Source organism: Sceloporus occidentalis, unplaced genomic scaffold (assembly GCF_023333645.1).
Source record: "Sceloporus occidentalis isolate IW3139 unplaced genomic scaffold, rSceOcc1.0.p SCAF_2, whole genome shotgun sequence".
NCBI classification, from domain to species: Eukaryota; Metazoa; Chordata; class Lepidosauria; order Squamata; family Phrynosomatidae; genus Sceloporus; species Sceloporus occidentalis.
The window spans coordinates 173,884,157-173,906,571 of record NW_028316982.1 but is presented as its reverse complement, the minus strand read 5'-3'; the positions used below and the strand labels follow the sequence as shown (position 1 = coordinate 173,906,571).

At 39.8% G+C, this 22,415-nt stretch overlaps 1 protein-coding gene across 4 annotated transcripts in view; it reads right to left on the bottom strand.

Annotated features, from left to right (window-relative positions):
- The window catches only part of LOC149319353 (cohesin subunit SA-2-like), a 77,407-nt gene that overhangs the window by 18,164 nt on the left and 36,828 nt on the right, over positions 1–22,415 (bottom strand). For 3 of the 4 annotated variants that reach the window (XM_089511538.1, XM_089511542.1, XM_089511540.1), the window contains exons 16-25: positions 21,115–21,223; positions 18,764–18,881; positions 17,716–17,819; positions 14,718–14,810; positions 14,542–14,631; positions 13,578–13,781; positions 11,048–11,124; positions 7,973–8,060; positions 7,343–7,423; positions 1,292–1,384 (exon numbers count right to left, since the gene is read on the bottom strand). In XM_089511538.1, the coding sequence (XP_089367664.1) occupies positions 1,292–1,384; positions 7,343–7,423; positions 7,973–8,060; positions 11,048–11,124; positions 13,578–13,781; positions 14,542–14,631; positions 14,718–14,810; positions 17,716–17,819; positions 18,764–18,881; positions 21,115–21,223 (1,057 nt within the window). The remainder of the gene's footprint in view (positions 1–1,291; positions 1,385–7,342; positions 7,424–7,972; positions 8,061–11,047; positions 11,125–13,577; positions 13,782–14,541; positions 14,632–14,717; positions 14,811–17,715; positions 17,820–18,763; positions 18,882–21,114; positions 21,224–22,415) is intronic. The other variant, XM_089511541.1, reaches the window with a different exon arrangement.

Here is a 22,415-nt window from a genome sequence, read left to right as displayed (position 1 = left end):
GGGTTTTCCTGGCAAAATTTGTTCAGAAAGTTTGTCCTTGTCCTCATCTGAAGCAAAGAAAGCATGACTTGTTCAAGGACATGAAGTGGGTTTCCATGGCTGAGCAGGGATTAGACCCCTGGTCTCCCAGAACCCTAGTCCAACATGCAAACCACCAGACTACATTTGTCCTGTTTCCACAGGGAGATGGATCTGCTCAAACATCGCAGATAAATCCACATCAAACCATTACCCTTATTATATATTTGTCAAGCCTCTTGAATTACATGTAGTCCCTTATTCATATTTATATCACACATTTCCTTCCAGGACTTCAAGTTCACATGCCTACTCTCATAATCCCACCCCACACCACAGAGAGGATGACAGGCTCAAGTCATTAAGTGGGCTTTGGAGCTAATAGGAAAGAATCTGATTGAAATCCCCAGTCCTGGTCTAACCACTAGACCACAATAAAGGTGAAGGTAGTCCCTTGACATGAATGTCTAGCTGTAACTGACTGTAGGGGGTGGTGCTCATCCCCGTTTCTAAACCGAAGAGTCAGCATTTTCCGAGGACTGCTCTGGTGGTCATGTGGCCAGCATGACTGCACCGAACACTGCTACCTTCCCACTGAGAAGTGGTACCAATCTATCTACTTGCATTTGCGTGCTTTTGATTTGCTAGGTTGGCAGAAGCTGGGACTAGTGACAGGAGCTCACCTCATCATCCAGCACCTGGGCCTCGAACTGCCAACCTTCTGATCTTCCAATCATGAGAACTGGCATCTTAATCACAATAGTTCACATTTTATACAGTCCACACTGGAAACAATACCAATATAAAAAACAGCTGACACTATAATAATGTGTGGATCAGCTGTGAACACAGTAAGAAAAGGCAACAAGAACACTGATTTTGTGACTATTTTCTCCCTGTGTCAAACCAGGGCAAAATATCTAGGAAAGAATGAAACCTATGGTGGTGCATTTTATGCATCTGTGATGCACTTTCGTCCTAGCAACATATTTGTAAGGTGTTATTAACCACCATACTGCAGATGGCAGGGGGAACTAAGAGTGCTGCAGGTGACAGGGGCAACTCAGTAGTCCCACTAAACCAGTGGGGTTTACTATTTATGTTTTATGTCTCCCAAATAACCCAGTGTACTTTTAATAGAGATAAAAGAGTCTTCAAAATGGGAGGAGAGGGGGATTTTTTTTTATATACGTACACAACTTCTACTCATGTTCTCATTAACAAAAGACAAAATATACCACTAAAGAGAAAAGTCAAACTGTGAGATTCTTACCTTTTCACGTAACTCTCTGTTATCATGGCTGAGGTAACATGTACAAATGTGGCAGAGATGTCTCAAATGTGTTCTCAAATCTGAAATGTTTTCCTTAGAAAAAAACAGATATTTGTTTTTGTTTTTTAAAAAGCCCTCTTTGAATAACTATCCTTTTTATAAAAGCAAACCAATGAATGATTCTCAAGAGTGAGAAGCAAGGTTAAATACGTAACTTCAATGAACAAGACATGGGCAGCTTAAGGGTTCAACCCCATCTGCTAGCCTTCTTGATGTTCACTGACTACTAACCCATGAAGCTGAGAACCAACCTTTATCAGTAGTTGGGACCAATGGGCCTGACTGTTGAATATGTTGGTGTCTAAGTGACAAACAAATTAGCTGTCAGGCTGATTAGCTGTCATTTGTCTCTTGGAAGAACTGAAAGTTCTCAGTCAACTTGTACAAACTCTCACATTTTTTGAAATAGTGGGAATATGGAAATAAAGGGGAATATAGAAAGAAAGTGCATTGAACAGGATATTGGGATGCATAACCATCTCACACTTTCTTATCTGAACATGCCACTTAAAGCTGTCTCTTCATTAGCTAAGTTCAGAAGTAACATCTGAAGGGAGAACTGCCAGGTTAGGAATGATTGTTATTATTATACTTTATTTATATAGTGCTGTAGATTTACATAGCGCCGTACACACAAACAATAAAATCGATAAAAATGAAACCTGCCAATGGCATACATTCTACAAAATACATATAAAACAACATATAGTAATACAAGATAGAATTAGATAAAATAAGCAAGAAATCCAGAAAGCCCTGTTCCCCACATCTATCCCTATCCCAAGACATGCATTACTGTTATGAGGCAAAAAAGGAGAATTGATAGTCTAAATCTCAAAAAGAAGCAGCAGGAAGCATCTTTTTGAACTTGCAAACAGCCGGGTTTTCCACCTCAAAGCAGGGCGTACAGCATGTGTACACCACACCGCCATGCCACCCCAAAGCCAGCGTTTTTTGATGGTCTGCTTTGTCATTAAGTCCCCTAAAATAAGAAATGATAGTTGTTAAAATCTCTATAGAAAGCCATTGGGCAGTATGATCTACATCACTCCTCCCCGAAAGGTTTTCACTCTCTGCCTTGCTAGCAAAACATCTTTCGCATGGAGATGGAACACACAGGTCCTATCCTCCCATCTTTGTGCTGCAACATTCTGCCACACATACATATATTTTCAATCAGTAAAACAACACTGTGAAAGAAGGATCAGTGGCAATGAATTCCAGCCTTTCTCTTCTCCTTATGTTCTCTACCACCACTAACATTCCTCTCCAGGGGGTGAATGTGACCCCAACTGGGAACAGCTGGTTTACATTAAGATTGTTTAAAAATAACAATGGTTTTCTTTGGTTTTGAGTGGACACCTCATGGGGGGGGGGGGGGACGGAGACAGGACCACATAAAAGTGTGCAAAATGAACTGCTAATGTAAATAGCATATGTTTACCATGGCAATTCATTTGGGGATCATTCATTTGCCTTTCGCATATATCCACACTATACTCTATGAACAGAAACAGCTCAAGACATTTTGGCACCTGAAGCAGAGTATCCAAACAATGCTGCAAGGATGAGAAAATGATACAACAAATTAAGAAGCTGATTTCCAAGCCCTCTTTAATGGTACTCCAAAATCTGCCACCAGGGAGATTGCGTAATTTTGGGGCCAGCATTGGAGACACACTTTTTAAAATCAGGTGCACAACACTTCTGATTCTGACTGATGACTCCCCAGAATACACATTCCCAATCATGACTCCCAAGAGTACACATTCTCAGTGTATGTGTGCAACTGTACCTTCAAGTCATGTGTCAACTTATGGTGACCTCATGAATTTCATAAGGATTTCTTAGTCAAGGAATGCTCAGAGGTGATTTTGCCACTACAGTCCTCTGTAAAATAGCCTACAGCACCTGGTATTCATTGATGGTCTCCCATTCAAGTACAGTCATCCCTCCCGATTTTCAGGGTATCCATTCCAGACTCTCCCACAAATCCGGAAAAACACTGATATTCAAATCACCATTGATTTGAATGGTGGCACACTTCCACACGTGCACCATTTTGTCCCTCCCTGCTTGCTGTCCACAAACGGGCAAGACTGCAAATCAGGAGGGACAACTGTACTTACAATAATAGAAAAGCATGTTTTTTTGGGGGGGAGGGTACACATTCAGTTCACAACATGTGGAGCAGCTGCATTTAAACCTTTCACATATAACTGATGTTGTCTCATAACGTCAGAGCAATCCTAGTCTTATGTCATGGCAAGATTTGAAAACGCACAAACATGCTTCTGATGCAATGTATAAAGTAGTGAATGAGAAGTTATACAGTACTTACCATGAAGGTTCATTCTTTGATTGCAGGGGGAGAAATCACAATAATTGGGTTTATCCACATGCCAGATTATGCTGGCAGGAGTCTTAGTTCTTTTTCCATTAGTTCTGTTGAGATTCCCTCCTTCTGCAGCAGTTTTAGTTATCTAGCCTGTCTGACTATGCTCTGATTTAATATTGTATTGTTCTGTTTTTTATGCATATCCTCCCATGTTTCTTGTGTTTTTACCCACGAGGGTGTGGATTCCTCCCCCTGCAATCCTAAAGAGAAACTCCATGATAAGTATAACTTCTCATTCTCAGGATAGCAGGTGGAGAAATCCACAGTAATTGGGAACTGCCCAAGCCCCAAATTTGGGTGGGAATCTGTTATTCTTTTTGAACTACTGCCTGGAGCATTGTACTCCCAAATGTGGCCTGTGATGATCTGTATTCATCTAGTTTGTAGTGCCTTGTGAAAGTGGTTGGTTCTTTTCAACCTGCTGCATCACATATATCTTTAAGTGAAGTTGTTATTGCAAATGCTCTAGCTGTTATTGATCTTGTTGAATGTGCATATATTATTAATGGTATTGATTTCTTCAGGATGTTTTGATTTGGGACAGAATGTTGGTAAGTATGTAGTATCACTGAATTGTCTGGTTAATATGCATTTTGGAAGAAATATGGGATCCAAACTTAACACTAATCTGTCATCCTGAAACTTACATAAATTTGATTGAGTTGATAATGCTGCCATTTCTGACACTCATCTAGCCAATGTTATAGCCACCAGGAATGATACCTTATAAGACAAGTGACTTTAACTGACTGTTTGTAGTGGTTCATATTGAGACTGAGGGGCTAAAATGACTGGCATTATACTCTGCCGTGGGGGTGACATGGTGTATGCACACCAGCTGCCCCCATGCCGGCATCACGTTGCGCGCCCAACCGCATGGCGGGGTGTCATGGCGCTCTGTTGGTGCAGCATTTAGACATACTGCGCTAATGGAGCATTGAAAAGTGGCCGCAGCAGCAGCAAGACCATCTTTTTGCTGGTGCTAAAAGGAGCAGCATTTTGCCGTTCCTTTTAGCACTAGCAAAGTGCCGGATCAGGGCCACGTCATTGAATAGACTCCTTTGGATCTTTCTTCTTGTAGTAACTTCTCTATTGCTCCAATGTCTTTTAGATGTTGAATTTCTGTTTTGGAAGTTTCCAGTTTGGTTTAATCTGTGCGTACCCGAGAGGAAAGATATCTGTTTTGTGGTATGTAGTCAAAATTTATTTTGTAACTGGATGTGACCACCCATATTACCCATTGATCTGATGTCACTGTTGACCACAAATGTCCAAACTGCAGTAATCTTCCCCCTACCAGTGTTCCTCTTCTGTCAATATTCTGTTCATCCCCTGCAGGAAGAATACATTGTTCCTTTGAATTGTGGATATATATTCTGAAACGTTTGTCTTCCATTTCCATGTTTTGTCCTGAACCATGTTTGTTTTTGTGGTCTGTACTCTGTTTGCCTTGAAATTGTACTACTACAAAAAGAGTTATAAGTATTATAGGTACTGTATTGAAACTTCCTCTGTAGTATCTTCAGTCTACCCTCTTTCCTTGTATGGTTGGCATTACTTGCCCTTTTTCACTATTCTCTAGCAGCACTTTATCCAGATTTTCTTCACCACAGCAGTCCTCCTTTGAAAGGAACAAAGGTTAAGTTATTTCTTGACTTCTGATCGGCTTTCCAGTACCACAGGGATTGTCCGGCAATAACCGTAGCATTAATACTTCTAGCTGCGAATGCTGTCACATCATGCCCTGCATCAGATATGTATTGTAAGACCCTCTTTAACCTATCTAATGCTCTATCCCATGCTGTCTTGCTTAATGATTGGGCTTCTTCTATTTCTTGAATCCACAAAACTACAGCCCTTGAAAACACAGATGCTGCAATGGATGTCTTACAACCAAAGCTGATGCCTCATGTGCTTTTCTTAGGACAGTATCCCCCCGCCTCTCATCCAATTTCTTTAGAGCTGTGTCAACTTCTTGAGATGCAATTGCTCCTGAAATCAAAGCAGCTATTGGCCCATCAAAGAGAGGAACCTTTGAAAAATCTATTTCATTTTCTTTCAATGTGTACAGTTTATTGCAAAAACCTACATTTTTTGTTTTTGATGTTCTCCACTCATCTTCTATTAATTCTCTCAACATATCAGGCAGTGGAGTTTCCTCACTGTGTGATTGCTTTTTGTCTAGTACATAGACAATCATGTCATGTTCTTTACTTGCTGATGATTATGAGGTATCGGCTGAACTGCTTAAACCAAAGGTTTTCAGTACATGTTTTAAAATATTTTAAAACTATTCTTGTATCAGATTTATTTTTGGATTTGATTGCCTTTCCATGTATTTACTGGAGAACATGGCATGCATTTCCTCATTAATTGATTCTCTAATCATTGAGTTTAATTTTTATTTATTTATGAAAACTCATATTATCATTGCTGAGGGGCATGGTTATACTTCCATGCTCTCACATTCCTGCTCATTGTCACTCTGTAGAAATATATCATGTGTTTGTGTTTGTTCTGTTTTGAACCCTTGATGAGCCATGAACATTGTGTTTAAGTATGAGAGGAATTTGTCCTCTGCATAATTTTTATTCACTTGTATATTGTTCTCTGTGAGCTCATTTGAGGCTTCCTCATTTGCTCTTCCATGCTGTGTTTTCAATAGAATACTCCATATATGGTATCATTTTCCCCTTGTTTTTTTATCGCTAGACTGTGTTGCTGGCTGGCTCTCCCTCCTTGTTCAAAATGGTGGTTGGGACTGTTTACCCTCAACCAGTCAGCATTATGCCAGCTTGGAGATTCTTTTGGAGCAACTGCTGCTACCGCGGCATATTTGTCCATGTTCAGATATTTTTTCGGGGATTTTTTTTTAGTCAATTCTTTCATTTTTTGTTTTTTAGTCTTTGAAACATCTGTCTCTTTTACTGCAGAGTTGGAGCCTTGCTGCCACTCAGTCTCCATTTTGTCCATTGTTGCTTTTGGTTATTTAGTTGTTGTTTTTTCCGTACCTGCAATTTATTTTAGTCGTTATCACTTTCACTCGATGTTAAAAATATTTTTGATAAGAGAGTTGTCAGTTTCACTTCTAGAGGCATGTTTAACAGCAGTCTTATAATAGAGTTTTGGTTTATTTATGTCTTTTTTCTGTATTTGTTCATGTCCCATTTTGGACTGAACTGATTTACCTTTGTCTTTTCATTCTTGTGGTTTGATTTTTTTCCTTTTTGTCCTACTTATTTTAATTATCCTCTGGAGAAAGGCTGAAGTACAGCTGGTTATCTAGGCAAGATAAAATAAAGGAAGGAGTCTCAACAGAACTAACAGAAAAAGAACTAAGACTCCTCCCAGCACAGTTTCATGCATGGATAAACCCAATCATTGTGGATTTCTCCAACTGCCATTCCGAGAATTGCAGATCTTACACAATAAATGTCAAATAATCTCTGCTATTATACTATAAAAGAGTTTCTGCAATTAACATCATAAGCAAAATGCAAACCATCCATGCTGCACCAGGTCAAATTTCACTGACAACAAAGACTGTAAAGAAACATAAAGAAGCAGTTTGTAATTGCTCCTATGGACCTAACCTTAGAAGGCGTGGGTTCTACCACAGAGGTGAGCTGCCAGAGCAGTGCAAAATAAGAACACTGTAATGCAGGCAAAACAATCTGCAAAATAAAAGCAAGACAATATCATAGTTTAATTACATCAGGTCATGGTTTCAGAAATTTGGTATGGACAGCATCTCTCTGCAAAATACTTTCTTCCAATAAAAGATCAAATTATCCAACTGCAGTTTTTCATGGCAGATGGAGCTACTAATAGCTATTCATCATAATGGATATATATTTCCTCCAGTTGTGGAGTACTTCTCAATACCTACTGCTGGTGAACAAGAGCAAAACAGTGCTACTGTCCTCATGTCCTGCTTGTGTGCGTATGCTGGGCCACTGTGGGGATAGAATGCTTAACTAGATAGGTCTTTCATCTGATCCATCATGACTTGCCTTATGCTATATAACATGACCCATATCATTGAATTAGCCATTTGTTTTGGTCAAAGGTATCAGATGAAACTTCAGTGAACAACACATAAAACAGGAAGATGTTGTTGGGGTGCTTTTTGACCACACAGAATGCTGAAATTACAACCAAATTTGCATCATGTGCCCTTCTGGGGAGAAATGATTTTTGGTCAACAATATTACTACAATTACCTGAAGAGGTAAAGAACCATGTTCTGCTTCAAATACAAGTAGTTTTGACACCTTGTCATAGAGATTCCACCTGGAAAGATCATGGGCACTGCAAGTCCAAAGGGAGAAATAGCATGATCCTTTCATCACAAAACAACATGCAAGAAAATAATCAAGACAGCCTGCTCTTTCTTCATTCCCTGTCCCCAAATTCTCCAGAATAAAGCTATGACTTCTGCTAAAATTCTTCTACTACCAAATAACAGTGCAAGGTTTTTGAGAGTAAACTGTCTTTGCCTATTTATACATACAATTGTTGGCCATTCAAAGTAGGAACCCATTCCAAATACCATGATAATAAAAAGCTAGAAGGAATTCAATAATCCCTTAACCTCTAAACTGTGTATAACTGCTAGAATTCTTATTCCAGCCAAATCCTTAGCATTCTAGCTGAATCTGTTAGACATTTTAAGCTTACAAAAAGGAAGAAATGGAACAATTCCCATGAATAAATGAAAGTATTTGGCTACCCCACACTATAACACTCCAAAATCTAATTCTTTGTAAAGTCATACAAAGAACATAACAACACCAGAATTACAGTGCAAAGGGGGCTTTCAAAAAAAAGAAGAAGAATCAAAACAGGCCTTTTGCCTACTCTATTTACTCACTGAAACGGACAGAAAGCAGGGGTAACAACTCAGCAAAAATTACATAGTGACCATCAAGACCTTTCCTGCCGCCATTATTATTATTGCTATTATTATATTTATTTATATCCTGCCTTTTTCCCAGTGTGGGACTCAAGGAGGCTTGCAACAGACTAAAAAACACCTTGTTAAAATGCATAAAATACAAAAGTTAAAAGATGATTAAACTATCAAAAATTTAAAACCAGTTAAAATTAAATTATTTTTTTAAAAAGCACAATTGAAAGTCTGGCATATTGTTTAGGTAAGATGGGCCTTGCACAGTGGACCTTCCTTATCCACGGACTTGCCATTTGCAAATTCCAGGATCCGCTGACAGCAAGCCCCCAGTTGTCTCCAATGGCAGCACATATACATGGCTGCATCACAATTAGAGACAGCCCTGGTTGTCCCCAATGACAGCACAGTCACTTGTACATGTCACCATTGGGGACACCGGTAGTACTGATGTCTGTGGAGGCCAGCAAGGGGCATGCCATTCCTGCCGTGCCCGCCGCCTGTTGCTAGTTTGGGAGGTGGAAAGGGGGTGGAAAGGGGCGGCAGCGCCTGGACTGGCACAACTGGTGCTGGACTCTGGGCTCAGGCTCACCTGAGAGGGCGCCGACTTCATCCCCCTCCCCCCTCCTCCTTCTCGGCTCAGAGGGAGGGTGTGGGGACAGCCCAGCAGGATCCCCGGGAGAGCGGCGGGGGAGAGAGGTTGCCTTGGTATCTCTACCTGCCCAGAAGACACCAGGTGGCAGGGAACTTCAGCTAAGTCCCCACCGTTTACCTGAAGTCCCGTTGTCCCCCATGGTGGCACGGCCATGTGTACGCACTGCCATTGAGGACAATGGGACTTGAGCATGCATGGATTTTGGTATCCACGGAGAGGGGGCCGGAACGGATACTCTGTGGATACCAAGATCTCACTGTATGTTCAATTTTCAAAGGCCTTTTGAAAAGCTCAAAGACCAGCCTTTATCTGCCACCTATGTCATCTACCTTGATATGTAACTAATATGACACAAGATAGAATCATAAGTGGGGAAAGAGACTAGTGTGAGGATGACCCAAGGTCAATTTCAGCTATGGCGGGGGGGGGGGGGGGGGGAGGCTTCAGTCTACTTTAAAAAAGCTTGTTACAAAACAACAATGACAATAAATTGCAGGTTATTCCATTCTTTAGTGTAAAACCTGTGACTATTATTAAATACCTTGTCAAGCTCTTTGCTCTGTGGAGCATACCATACATTGAACACTGTGTAGAATTTATAGCCTCCAGCAGAATGAATACTTTCAAGACTCAATGCTTTTTCCCAGCCTATTCCCTTCCATATCTGTCAAATTACAATTTCCATCATTCTCTAGTTAGAATATCTAAATATCACCTAAACTGATCAGAAAAAAGAGCCAATACATAAAAAAGAAGCAGATTTGCTCCTATATTTGAGTCACTTAGCTTAATGTCATGGCAAATGCAGTCGTCCCGCCATATGCATTAATTCTTTATCCATGGATTCAATCACCCACAGCTTGAAAATATTTTTAAAATATATAAATTCTAAAAAGCAAACTTTCATTTTGGCATTTTATATAAGACATACCATTTTACTATGCCACTGTATTTAATGGGACTTGAGTATCCACGGATTTTGGTATTGAGGAGGTCCTGGACCAAACTAAGGGCCCATTGTACTTGCAAGGCCTTTTTCAATTTTGAATATATATTTTACCCTGTGTTTTACATTTTAATCATACATTTTCCCCTCTCCTATTTTGGCTTTGCGATTAAAATCAACATTACCTATAAAGCCCTAATTACCTATAAAGCCCTAAATGGCTTGGGCCCAGGTTACTTGGAGGACCGCCTCTCCCCATACAATCCACCCTGCACACTCAGGTCAGCTGGGAAGAATCTGCTAAGGGTTCCGACCGCGAGATATGCGTCAACCTCGCAAAGGGCCTTCTCTATCTCGGCCCCAAAAATTTGGAACACCCTTCCCGATGAGCTCCACTCCACCACCTCCCTGAATCTCTTTAAAAAGAGACTTAAGACCTTCTTTTTCCACCAAGCTTTCCCCCATGTGCCCTGATATTATATGGTTCCCCCTCCCCCCCAATATGTATCTGCATCATTGACATCAACTCAGCTGGCTTTGATTTGGTTATATAGCTTTTTAAATTGTAATTGGTAATTTGTTTTATTGTTCTATTTTATTGTATGTACATATTGTATTTTTAACATGTATTATTGTATTCTCTGTATTTTTGTGCACCGCTTTGATCAATGTGGAAAAGCGGTATATAAATAAATTTATTATTATTATTATTATTATTATTATTATTCTAATCATACTTGTTTGCACAGTATCAGAACATCAGAAACCAGCATAAGCAAGCATCTCACTTGTGAAAAGCAGCTATTCTTTGCAGAGTGGAGCACATATGATGAATCTCCTCTTCTTCTGCACAAAGCTCTTCTCCCTAAATCACACACAAGTGAAGCAGAATAAGAGACAGAACTGAGCTTCAGCATCCATTTCTTTTCCATGAAAAGCCTGGAAAAGTTATTTTTAGGGACTACAAATCCCAGAATTCCCCAACCAGTGTGGCTTGTATTAAAGCACCTTTTCACTAGAAGAACCATTACACAACAACCATTTAAAACCTTAGAGTAAAAGGGATGTAAGCCAATCCTTTGATGGTTTATGGCCAATGTTAATAATACAATTGTCATTTCCTGTATCCCATTTGATCAGTCTGTATCATTCAGATCCCAATCCCACAACTATGTAACTGTGCATATGCATCTAAGGCATGTACTGTATTTCATCAATGCATCAGGGGAAAAAAGGACTGGAATCCATAAAAGCTCATGAGAAAATAAATGTGTTGGTTTAAAAAACATAAGACTTCTTTTTCCCTCTCCTTTTTATACTGAAACTGAGCAATTCAACTATTTCTTTGAAAATTGTCAAAACACTTTATGTACTAGTCTATAAGTCTAAAAATGTATACCCCAAAATTGACCCCAAAATCCCAGCTCAACTTATTTATGAGTCACTATGGAAACGTGAAAGCAGTTCTTTCAGATTTCCCTATGCAGTGCAGAGAGGAATTTAGTAAGAAAGACCCAAGCAGAAAACGTCCAGGTCAACTAATTGCTATTGCTGTTTGTTTAAGAGTCCCCTTCCCACCCATGCGTCTGGCTGAAACAAAAGCAGAAACGATGAAGAAAAGTCTCAATGAGAGTCGCTCTTGCACACATACACACACTGAAGAAATCTCCAAGTTTTACTCTCAACCTATCCACAGGTCATTGCAAAATCCATAATTTTCACCCCAAAACCTGATCTCAACTTATACATGAGGTCCTGAGGTCAACTTATAGTTGAGTATATACGGTAAATCATTTGAGATAATTTTGCTCGACACATTTACTGTACTCCAGATCTCAATTTAAGCACACGAGAACAAACACACATGCATGCACACACTCATATATAGAGCACAAGAACTCTTGTATGGTGAAATGACATCTGTTAGCAATGGCAGAGATGATCAACTGTTCTTGAACTGAGTCGGCAAGCTATTCATACTTCGAACAGCTGCTCTCATATTCTTAGAACCAATGAAAACCTTTTCAAGTATTTCTGTAGCCCTTCCCCAATACACACACACAAACGGAAACGGAAAGGCTACATTTTAGCTTTAAAAGCTTTGCAAGATGTTTTAAATGAACAGTCTCTGTGTATAAGCAAAACTTTAAAAGCAAGGGGCTACATGGAGTCTGGACTACATTTTGACTACACCACTCATTGGTCCTCATACGAAAGAGCTGTTTTATCTGCAAATTATTCACTGTTTTTAATTACATTGCTGGCTAAATGAGAAATAAAAGCTGTAAAACAGAAGACAGACATCAGGAACAAATCCTACCTTTACAAAAATCTAGCCATAGATTATCAATCCTTAAAGAGCAAAAGTGCAATCAATGTCTAAAAATCATATACTGTATAGTCATCTAGTCAAGAGACCTGTTTTTTCTAAGAGAGTTTTCCCTACTTCAGGCAGCAAACAAGAAATGTTCTTTAATGAGCAATACTATTACAGAATGAATTTGTATTTATTTATTTATTTATTTATTTATTTATTTTTAAAAAATACTTTGGGCTACCTCACACACGATAAATCTGTACCCAACAGAAAGGATGCCAGATTCCAACTCAAAGATGCTGCCTATATCTTTTGAAATTCAGAGGGAGCAGGAAAGGTTGTAGGCCTACTTCTCCTTTCTACCCTTCTGCCTGCCACCAGTTATGGCCACAGCTACTGCCACACTGCAGTTTCACACTCCTTTAACTGTAATAGCTCAATGCTATGGAATCCTGGGATATGTAGCTTGTGGTGGCACCAGAGCTCTCAGACAGAGAAGGCTAAATAGATCACAAAACTACAAATCCCAGAATTCCATAGCACTGAGCCATGACAGTTAAAATGCAGCCCTAGATTCCAGTTTTTTTTCCAAAGCTTCACGGGAACAGAAAAAAGAGACAGACAGCATGTCTCAGTTGTGATTGAGCAGACCTACTCAAGCAAATGACTAGATGAGGACCAGATGAGTGCTACGTCCCATTTATACCTGGGAGTTTGTGCTTTAGCAAATTTTGTAGCCTATGGATTACAAAAAAAAAAAAAAAAACCTGGGGCTACATGGAGTCTGGACTACATTTTGACTACACCACCTTAATGGAAATAACCTTCAGACTAGAATTCCACCCCCCATGATGTTCCACACCCTCCTCAGCCATTCAAAACAAAAACAAGAACTGCATTTACAATTTGATTTTAAAAAGCTCCCTTTAATTTACATTTTGCTCAAAAAACAACAACAACCTGGAAATGCAGGTCTCATTATATCCAGTTGTTACACTCACCTCATACCAAGAAGTAACTAAGAGCTGGTTTAGTTTGGCCACCAGTTCGTCCACCAGTTCAGCTCTAGCAGCAACCACTTTGTTGCAGATAGCAAGCTCTTCAGCGCCAAGAACATGGTAAACCCTGGAGCAAACTTCCAGAACATCAGTGTCAGAGTGTTTGGTTACAATGACTTTCAACTCTCTCAGCAATGTGTCCAAGTGCTACAAGGAAATCAAAGGGTACCATAAATATCATGAGATATAAACCGGTGAAAGACCAAAGACAGGCTCAATTTGAATTCAGCAAACTTTGGTTTAAATCCTTCCTGATGTATGAACTTGCTGTATAGCTTTGACTATGATAATGACTTGCATAGGTTTCTCTGCAAAGTGAGAAAAACAGGACCCAGTTCACCTTGAGCAGGGATATGTTATTACTTATGCATACAAGATTCTCTCATGTCACCAGAATGGAGTTCTAGTATATGACCAGGAGTGCAGGAATGAGTCCTCCCACTCCTCAAAATGTGGTACAACATGATGGAGGGAACACTGTAATCCATGCTCAAGCAAAAAAATTTCATGTCTGCACAAGTTAAGCATCATCCCTTAAGAACACCACAAGCTGAACATATTTTCATAGTGATGGCCCTTGTTCCACACAATACTGCAATGTCCTGGAAGTTAATTGGATTTCTGGAGCATGGTGTTGAAATAACTAGGCTGCCAAGTGGAGCCACTGGTTCCAACACACATAGCTGAATGAACACACCCATGGACCATTCCATCCTTACAGTGGCATGCACCCAGGGATCAGATGGTCTATGCATTTCAGCAGTTAGAATTAATTAATTAATTAATGGTAAGACTAAGGGGCACTTTTAGACCATAAGACATGCTGTTCAATTTCCCATGAAATTATCTTATCTCTTTCCTGTCTCATCCTCTCTTTCTTGTTAATACACCCATATTATTATTTTACCTTGTCCAGAGGTCCAGTACTGTACAAATCTAAATCAAAATACTGTGGGATCTGCAAGAGATTTATCACTTTTTCTGCACTTGTTGAATACTGGAATAGAAAAAGAGGGCATAAGGGCACTTTTGAAATTCAACTGACTTATTTAATATTAATCCACAAAAGCAGCTGCTAGATACCTTTGCCAAGAGCTGAGGAAGCACCACAATGAAATGTTCAGTAATTTTAGTACAATCTTCCATTTGTACCTTCTTCTCTTTGGCAGATAGAACCTGTGAACAAAACATTTTGTTGTGACTGCAGCATAAATAAAATGTTGGGGATGAAAGCTTTAAATTGCTTGAACACCACAGTGCTTAAAATGTCTGACTACAGATTTTTTAAAAATAGATATGTACTATAGTTGTTATTCAGAAAGAAAAGTGGTAAGCTTTACAATACAGATCTTTTGTTGTTGTTGCTTGATCCAAGCAACGTCCTTGTTTGAACAAAGGAATACAGAGTGCAGATAAAGAAATCTCTAATCATTCCAGTTGTATCAGTATCTTGTGAAAGAGTTCAGCACTTCTGAGTTCAGTGAACAAGCTATACAGAGTTCTGTGAACAAGCTATTATTTCATTATAAACAAACTGGTGCATTTTAAAATATAGCTGAATAACATAAGCTAACTAGCAGAAGAGAAATACAGCATAGGTGGATACCACAGTTGTTTAAACCACTAGTTTAGAACCACTTTTGAAACACAGAATTACATTAAGGTAAATGCACAAGAGACAGAGAAGTGGGAAGAAAACCTGCAAGCATAGGACTTATACCCATTTCTCCGGACCTAAACCATGTTTTGAAGGACATGGTTTGGGAGAAATGGGTATAAGTTCTGTGCTTGCAATCCTCCTCTTCCTTTTTCTGTCTCATGCATTTAGCTTACCAGAATTCTGGGACGATTCAGACTACCTTTTACCCCAAATCAGGAACCAAATTATGCACGTGAAGTTCATATTCGCCCCGAATCTCCCACAAGTGAATCCGAGACTTCCACACCCATTTCGGGGCAAATGCCCCTTAGTGCGCGTCATTTGGAAGCGGGGTAAAAGCTGTATCTTTTGAAAACAAACGGGTTCAGCAAATATGAACTTGCCCCCGATCATGATCAGGGCAAGTTCAAGGGAGGGATTTAGGTCAGAGGGAGGGCACTGGGCAGAACTGGAGAAAGGGTGCCAAGAGTGAAGGAGGAGGAGGGAGAAGGAGCCAGGGGGGAAGAAGGCGGCCATGGAGGGCAATCGGGGTAACAGAGCAGGAGCAGGAGGAAAAGGAAGGAGCCAGATGGTACCAAGAGAATCGGTGACACAGGAGGAGCACGAGGAGGAGGAGGATGAAGGAGCTGGGGGGAAAAAGGGGGCCCATGGAGGGCAATCTGGGTAACCGAGCAGGAGAAAGAAGGAGCAGGACAAAGGGTCAAGTTCAGGGTAGGTCAGAGGGGAGGGCACAGGACAGAGCAAGCCTCCGCTCTCACACCAGGCAGCTTTTTCTCACTCTTTTAATTTTTTTATAAATTATTTTTGACAGACTATGCGCATGTTTTTTTTGCTACAGGTAGATAGATATATAGATAGAATGTGCCTGCCTGCCTGCCTGCCTGTTCACTTTCCCTTTCATTTTCTTGCTTCTAGCAGCAGGGCACTTTGCAAAAATGCAAATGTTACAAACGTTTCTCTTTCCAGTTTGGCAAATTAATACAGAATGCTTTTGCTACTGTCTCTAAGGAATTCAGGGGTAGCTGAGGGAAAGCAAAGGATCCTTTTCTGGCATTCCGAGGTGAGGAATTAATTAATTAATTAATTAATTAATTGTTACATGTGTATGAGGCATTCTGGGGTGGCAAGGAGGAAGGATGCAGGATGCAGAGATGGCATTAGATTGCATTTTGGGGTTGAAAACAGGACCAAGGGAAGATCTATAACCTGCAGTGACCCAAATACCCACCACACACACACACACACACACACACACACACACACACACAGAGGAGGTTTTTAAATTTGACAAAATATGCGCATACTGGCGCCTGTTTTTTTTTAAGAGGGGGAAAGGGGGGAAATGACCCATCCAGTTGCCCAATCACTGTAAGAACATCACCTTGATGAAAGCAGAAGAGAATTTTAATGACAACAAAGGAGCCTTTTATTAAACCTGTTTGGCAAATGAGAACTCTCCCCGGAGCTGCATAGCCTTCAGGGTTAAATTACCCTGAAGTAATTAGTGGGCACTTGCTTCCGGAGAGATTCGGGGGCAGGGAATTCGGATCTACCCAGTTCCATCCAGCACAAATAGCTCAGTATGAATGAGGCCTCTGTTTCGTTTGCCTTAAGTTTTATTCTGTGGTTCAAAAGTGGTTCCAAATTGGTGGTTTAAAAGACAGCGGAATCCACCCATGCGGTAGTTTTGTTCTGCTAGTTAGCTAATGTAACCAGCATTGTTTGCTTCACAAATAGGATAAAAGCAATAGATATGGCTTTTTCCCTCTAAACAAAGCAGATTGGTCCTTTTAGTTCTCAGACTTAAAAGGAAATGCCATCCTTACTCATAGTTTTCAAAAAAAATATCTTTAACAGGATGATGCAATTCCACATAAATACAATTAATTATGTAGGTTTATGTAGTCATTTACTAGACATTGCAAAACTGATGCCTTTTACAAAGAAAGGGCAGCTGTTAAACATTTGTTTTCCAGCCTGATCCTAAAGTTCTAAACACTGATATATATGGAAAAGAAGTTACAGAAATTATTTTTAACAACTCTCTCTACTGAAAACAGCACTTATGCATCCACCTACTAAAATAATGTATAAGCTATAGATGTATGGACACCTACTCCTTACAATATTGGTAAGACATATCAAGTTACCTGCTGGTAACAACTTAGAAGTTATTGGATGAGACACTGTTGCAACTAGGCATGCTGGGGGGGGGGGTGCTCTACAACTGCACAGTAAAATTCTAGGTGGGCATTTCTCCATACTTCCCCTTTACTGCACTGGGTATAGGGCAGAAACATAGTTTCAACTATGATTCTGTTTTGTCACTGAAGAGGAATGAACCTATTTGCTGGGATCATCTGGGGAATGTATGCATGAGTAACCCAGAGTACCAATACAGCATAAATAAATTCCACTGACTTTCCTGGTTCCTCCTCTACCCACTGGGGGATGACCTTCAGCAGCTTCTCGAATAGTCGCTAAGATTATCTCAATGAGGGCACTCTCTTCAGCATTGCTCAGCGCTGTAAACAAAATGACAGGATCCATTCAGTCCTGCCTAGAAAGAAGTGGAGATCCTAAGATTTCCAAAGCAGTAACTTCAATCGTCTTGTCCAACAATTTTTGAACGCAATTAAAAAAAATGAATACTGGGAGGAATAATGTTAACTTTTTTATCAGAATAAGTTGTCTTGAATCCTACTCTTAGGTGAAAGGCAGGATCAAACAAATCAAATAAAGAGAAGTACTTTTTACACCATGGGTATCCAGTTATTCTGTGGAACTGACAATGACTGAATATAAAGGACAAAGTTCTAAATACACTTGGGATGGTATATATGAATTAACAGTTAATAAAAAATATCAACTGAGCAAAAGAAGTTATAGTGTAAACTTTTGTCTACAAAAGCTTATGCTACCACTTCTTTCGCTCAGTTAATTTCAAAGGTGCTGTCCTTCCCAGACAAACATGGCTATTTCTCTGAATAATAATATCAATGTTAACCAGCTAAGCTCAGAAAAGCTATTTTCCAAGCTGGCTGGATGATTCTGAAAGTTGTAGTTCAAAAAGTAGCTTTTCTGAGCTCTGGCTATGCTAAGCTGATTATCAAACATGTTCCTACACACACTTGTACATACATGTATACATGCATACATACATACACACACACAGACACACCCAATTACTACATTCTTTCCTCTGAAGTAGCAACAGACCTTAAAGGAATCCAGGAACATTATTCAGCAGACAGAAGAACAGAACTTTGAATATGGGAAATGAATTTCCATTTCATTGCCTAACCAATACATAGCATTTTGAACTTTGATAATGGCAAACATGAAAACCTTATCCATTAAACGCCACTTACCCTTTCATCTAATCTGGCTCCATCTCTTGGGTTAGTTTAGGAGATCACAAGGTATCATCACCCCTCCTGGAAGGCTGAATACTTCTGAGTCTACCTACCTCCTTCATGGTCATCAGTGTTTTCTAGTAAGAGGGCTGTCATGCACTCCCAGGATTTCAATAAATTCAGGGCCCAGTCCCACAAGCTGTCTACTAGATAAGTGACATGGCTATGTAACTAAAAACAAAATGAAACAAACAAACAAAAAATCCAGACTTTCAGAAAGCTTCCATTTACCATGACCTCCCATTATGACCCACAGAATCAATACACAGAAGTCCAGAAAACAGTGGGGCAGAAAAATGCAGGGTCTTTTGTTTTCTGCAATTGCTGAACATTAGGTTTTTCCAGATGTATTGTTGTTATGTGCTTTCAAATCAACTCTGACTTATGGCAATTCAATAGCTGGGCTTTCTTGGCAAGATTTATTCAGAGAAGGTTTGCCATTGCCCTCCTCTAAGGCTGAGAGAGTGTGACTTGCCCAAGGTACCCAGTGGGTTTTCATGGCTAAGTGAGGATTTGAACCCTGGTCTCTCAGAGTGCTAATCAAACATTCAGACCACTACACTACACTGGCTCTTCTCTGAAATACATGCAATGAATCATCAATAAATGGAAGATTGGAAAATGATTCTTTGTTCAAATTATGCATTTGTTCAAATTAAGCATTCATAATTTATAATTAAAGCCATGAATGCAGTGTATGCCATAATACTCCTTAAATGCATCAGTGAATAACCTTCTCTTAGCAGACTCATAAGTAATAATTCACTATTATAAAAATAGCAAGTTTAAAATACAAATGCCTGTATGCCATATCTAACCATGCTGCAAAACAGAGGACAATATCAATACTACTTGTCAAAGAGTTCAAACAGTAGTAGCTTCACTGGGAGGTGCGAACTGCACCGGGTGACATCCCAGAGGTGGGTGACACACAGACTGCCCCCCTCCCCACAACCCAGGTGCTTCCGGCCAGAAGGAACGGGGACTCTGGTTGGAAGGGTAGAACTTCCAGCCAGAAGGTGTGTGCCCCATTCCTCCTTGCCATGACTTGGCTTTCCGTGGGAGAACTGGGCCGCAGGAAGGAGCCAGGCTCGCTGCGCACACTTCCATGCCTCTCTTTGCTGCAGTCTGGCTCTCTCAAGAGCTGGGCCTGGCAAGGAGGGGTGTCGCTGTACACCCCTTCCACCTCTTCCAGTGGGAAGCACCACCACCTCCGCACCAGATGACACCAAGACCCGGTACGCCACAGGATTTTAACTCTACACCAGTGGTGGGAATATCAGAGTTTTAGGCTGAGAGTCAATCTATTTTCACAGTATCAATACAGAACAGAGATAGAAATCAAGCAGCCCTCCAGATCTATTGGACTGAAACTCCCAGATTTCCTCATCATAGGCTACACTGACTAAGCATGCTGAGATCTGTTGTCTAACAATATCTGAAGGTCTGCATGATTCCCACTGCTTCATACTGAATGAACTATACATCTGTCTTATGTTAAAAAGTCCCCTGGAGAAGACTTTGCAATCTGTTCTACTGGGTGATTAAAAAAGAATGGTGCAAAAATAAAGCTTTTCTTATTAAATTTTGCACCATTCTTTTTGAATCATTCTTTAATTCAGAGGTGAGCAGAAGGCAGATCTGGGTGTTCTGGTAGATTTCTTGGGTGATTTGCTGTATGTCCGGAAGGATTCCTGACTCCCAATTATTTTTAACTGTAGCAACAAGAAAATTATTTCACCATCGCCACCAACCCTGTCAAATTATGCTGAAATTAAGGAAATGTGTGTTAAAACACTTGTGTGTACTAAGCTCTCTTCAGTTTTGGCATTCTATTCAAAATCCATTTGGGGGTCTCGAGTTATTTAATTCTAAGTCTATCTCCTACAGTATCATGCAGTTCATCTGGTTAATCTTGGAATTCTAGACTAAAGTGAAGTAAATCCCAAAAAACTGAGGTCTGCTCACCGCTGTTTAGGCATCTTAGATCTCATTCAAAAGAATATGCACTCTAAACCCAGCCTTCTAACAATTCCAGTAAAGCATCCATTTCTTTCTGAACATAACAAAACTTTTTCCACTTGATCCCTTCAGACACTTTACTCAAAAACAAATGTAATCTTACCTAACTTATTTTCCAAGTCTTCCAGCATTTCTATAATTATGTGAAAACAACCATCACTTTGAAATTTTACCCTCCAGCATATTTACCCTCTTGCACATCGGCATTTTTTTAATAACATGCAATCATACTTCTAAGTTCCTGTCCTTTACTGTCCAGCCCAGAAATTCTCAGCTTAGCCTTTATCTTAGTTCATTAATCCTGAATGTGATCCACAGGCAATGTGAAAGTGGCAAACCATTTCTGATTCTGTTCATGCATCACAGTTCACATTCTTTTTACCTCACTTTCCAAGAAGAAAATTAGTAGTGTTCTCAGCTGGCTAGCAATGGGCTCCCATTTTCCATTTCTTTTGGGAAAAGATTCCATTTCAGTTTCCTGTACAATCAATCTGTCCACAGAAAAAGCAGTTGGTCAATTTCTGCTCCATAAATTCCAATTACAGCAAGCAATAATCATGCTTTGCTAAATTATTATACATTCTGACAGTATAATAACATTCACACACCCACACGTGCACACACATCTCTCTTCAGAAATAGGTACTATAGAGTTCAGTAGGGTTATTCCTAAGGTATGTAGACATATGTTAGCAGCCCAGAACATTTTATTATAAAACAAAACATTCACTACTACAGCATATTACAGTTGCCCCTCCATTTTTGCAGGGATCTTCTGGACCCCTCCCCCAGGAAAACAGAAATTTGCTGATATTCAAGTCCCATTGGCTTGAATGCCAGTGCACACATGCGGGCACCCACAGGCATGTACTGCAGAAGCGTGCCCCATTTTGTCCCCCTCCATTTGCCACCCATGAACTGGCGAGGGACATGGATTTCAAGTCTGTAAAAATGGAGAGGCGACTGTAGTTGTTTTAATCTCTTAGATTTTAGGATTTATAAAAAGAAATTCAGCCACAATAAATAAAATAAAAATTGATTCAAGACTATCAATTCGGCACACACTCCTTTTACAAAGGAGAATACATTGCAAAATTTTATTCCAGCACTTTATCATTCTAAAAAAGCCTTCTCCAATCTCATGCCTTCCTCACACTCATCATTCACTGCCACTATGGTCAGTAGCGGGGTTTTATTTTATCCTAAATAAACAAGAATCCCTGGCCTGAAAACCCTACTTCAGGATGAGTTTTATACTATAGAAATCTGAGCTGTTTATAATCATTGATTATGTATGGACCACATTAATGGGACATTCTGGAAACAGCAGTCCAAAAAAAGAACTTTTCCAAACTCTGGAAAAGTATAATAAAATACAACACATCCCAACATAACCAGGCTGCTTCATTTCTCTTTTTAGAATTTTCTTAATGCAAACATTGTTATCAAGGCTCATTTAGAAAGTTGTCCTTGAGAAAATTAAATGATAACTGGAAAATGTAATATTTATAATCTACTGCCTTGCTAGATTTTTCTATCTTTTGTGCTACATCATAGATCATGTCCACAGCTGGACTGCAAAAAAAAAAAAAAAAAAAAAAAGAGAGACTCATTGTAATCAATCACAAAGAACAAGCTCTTCATAGCAACCATCAGCAGATGTAGCTTGGTGAGGAATTAAGA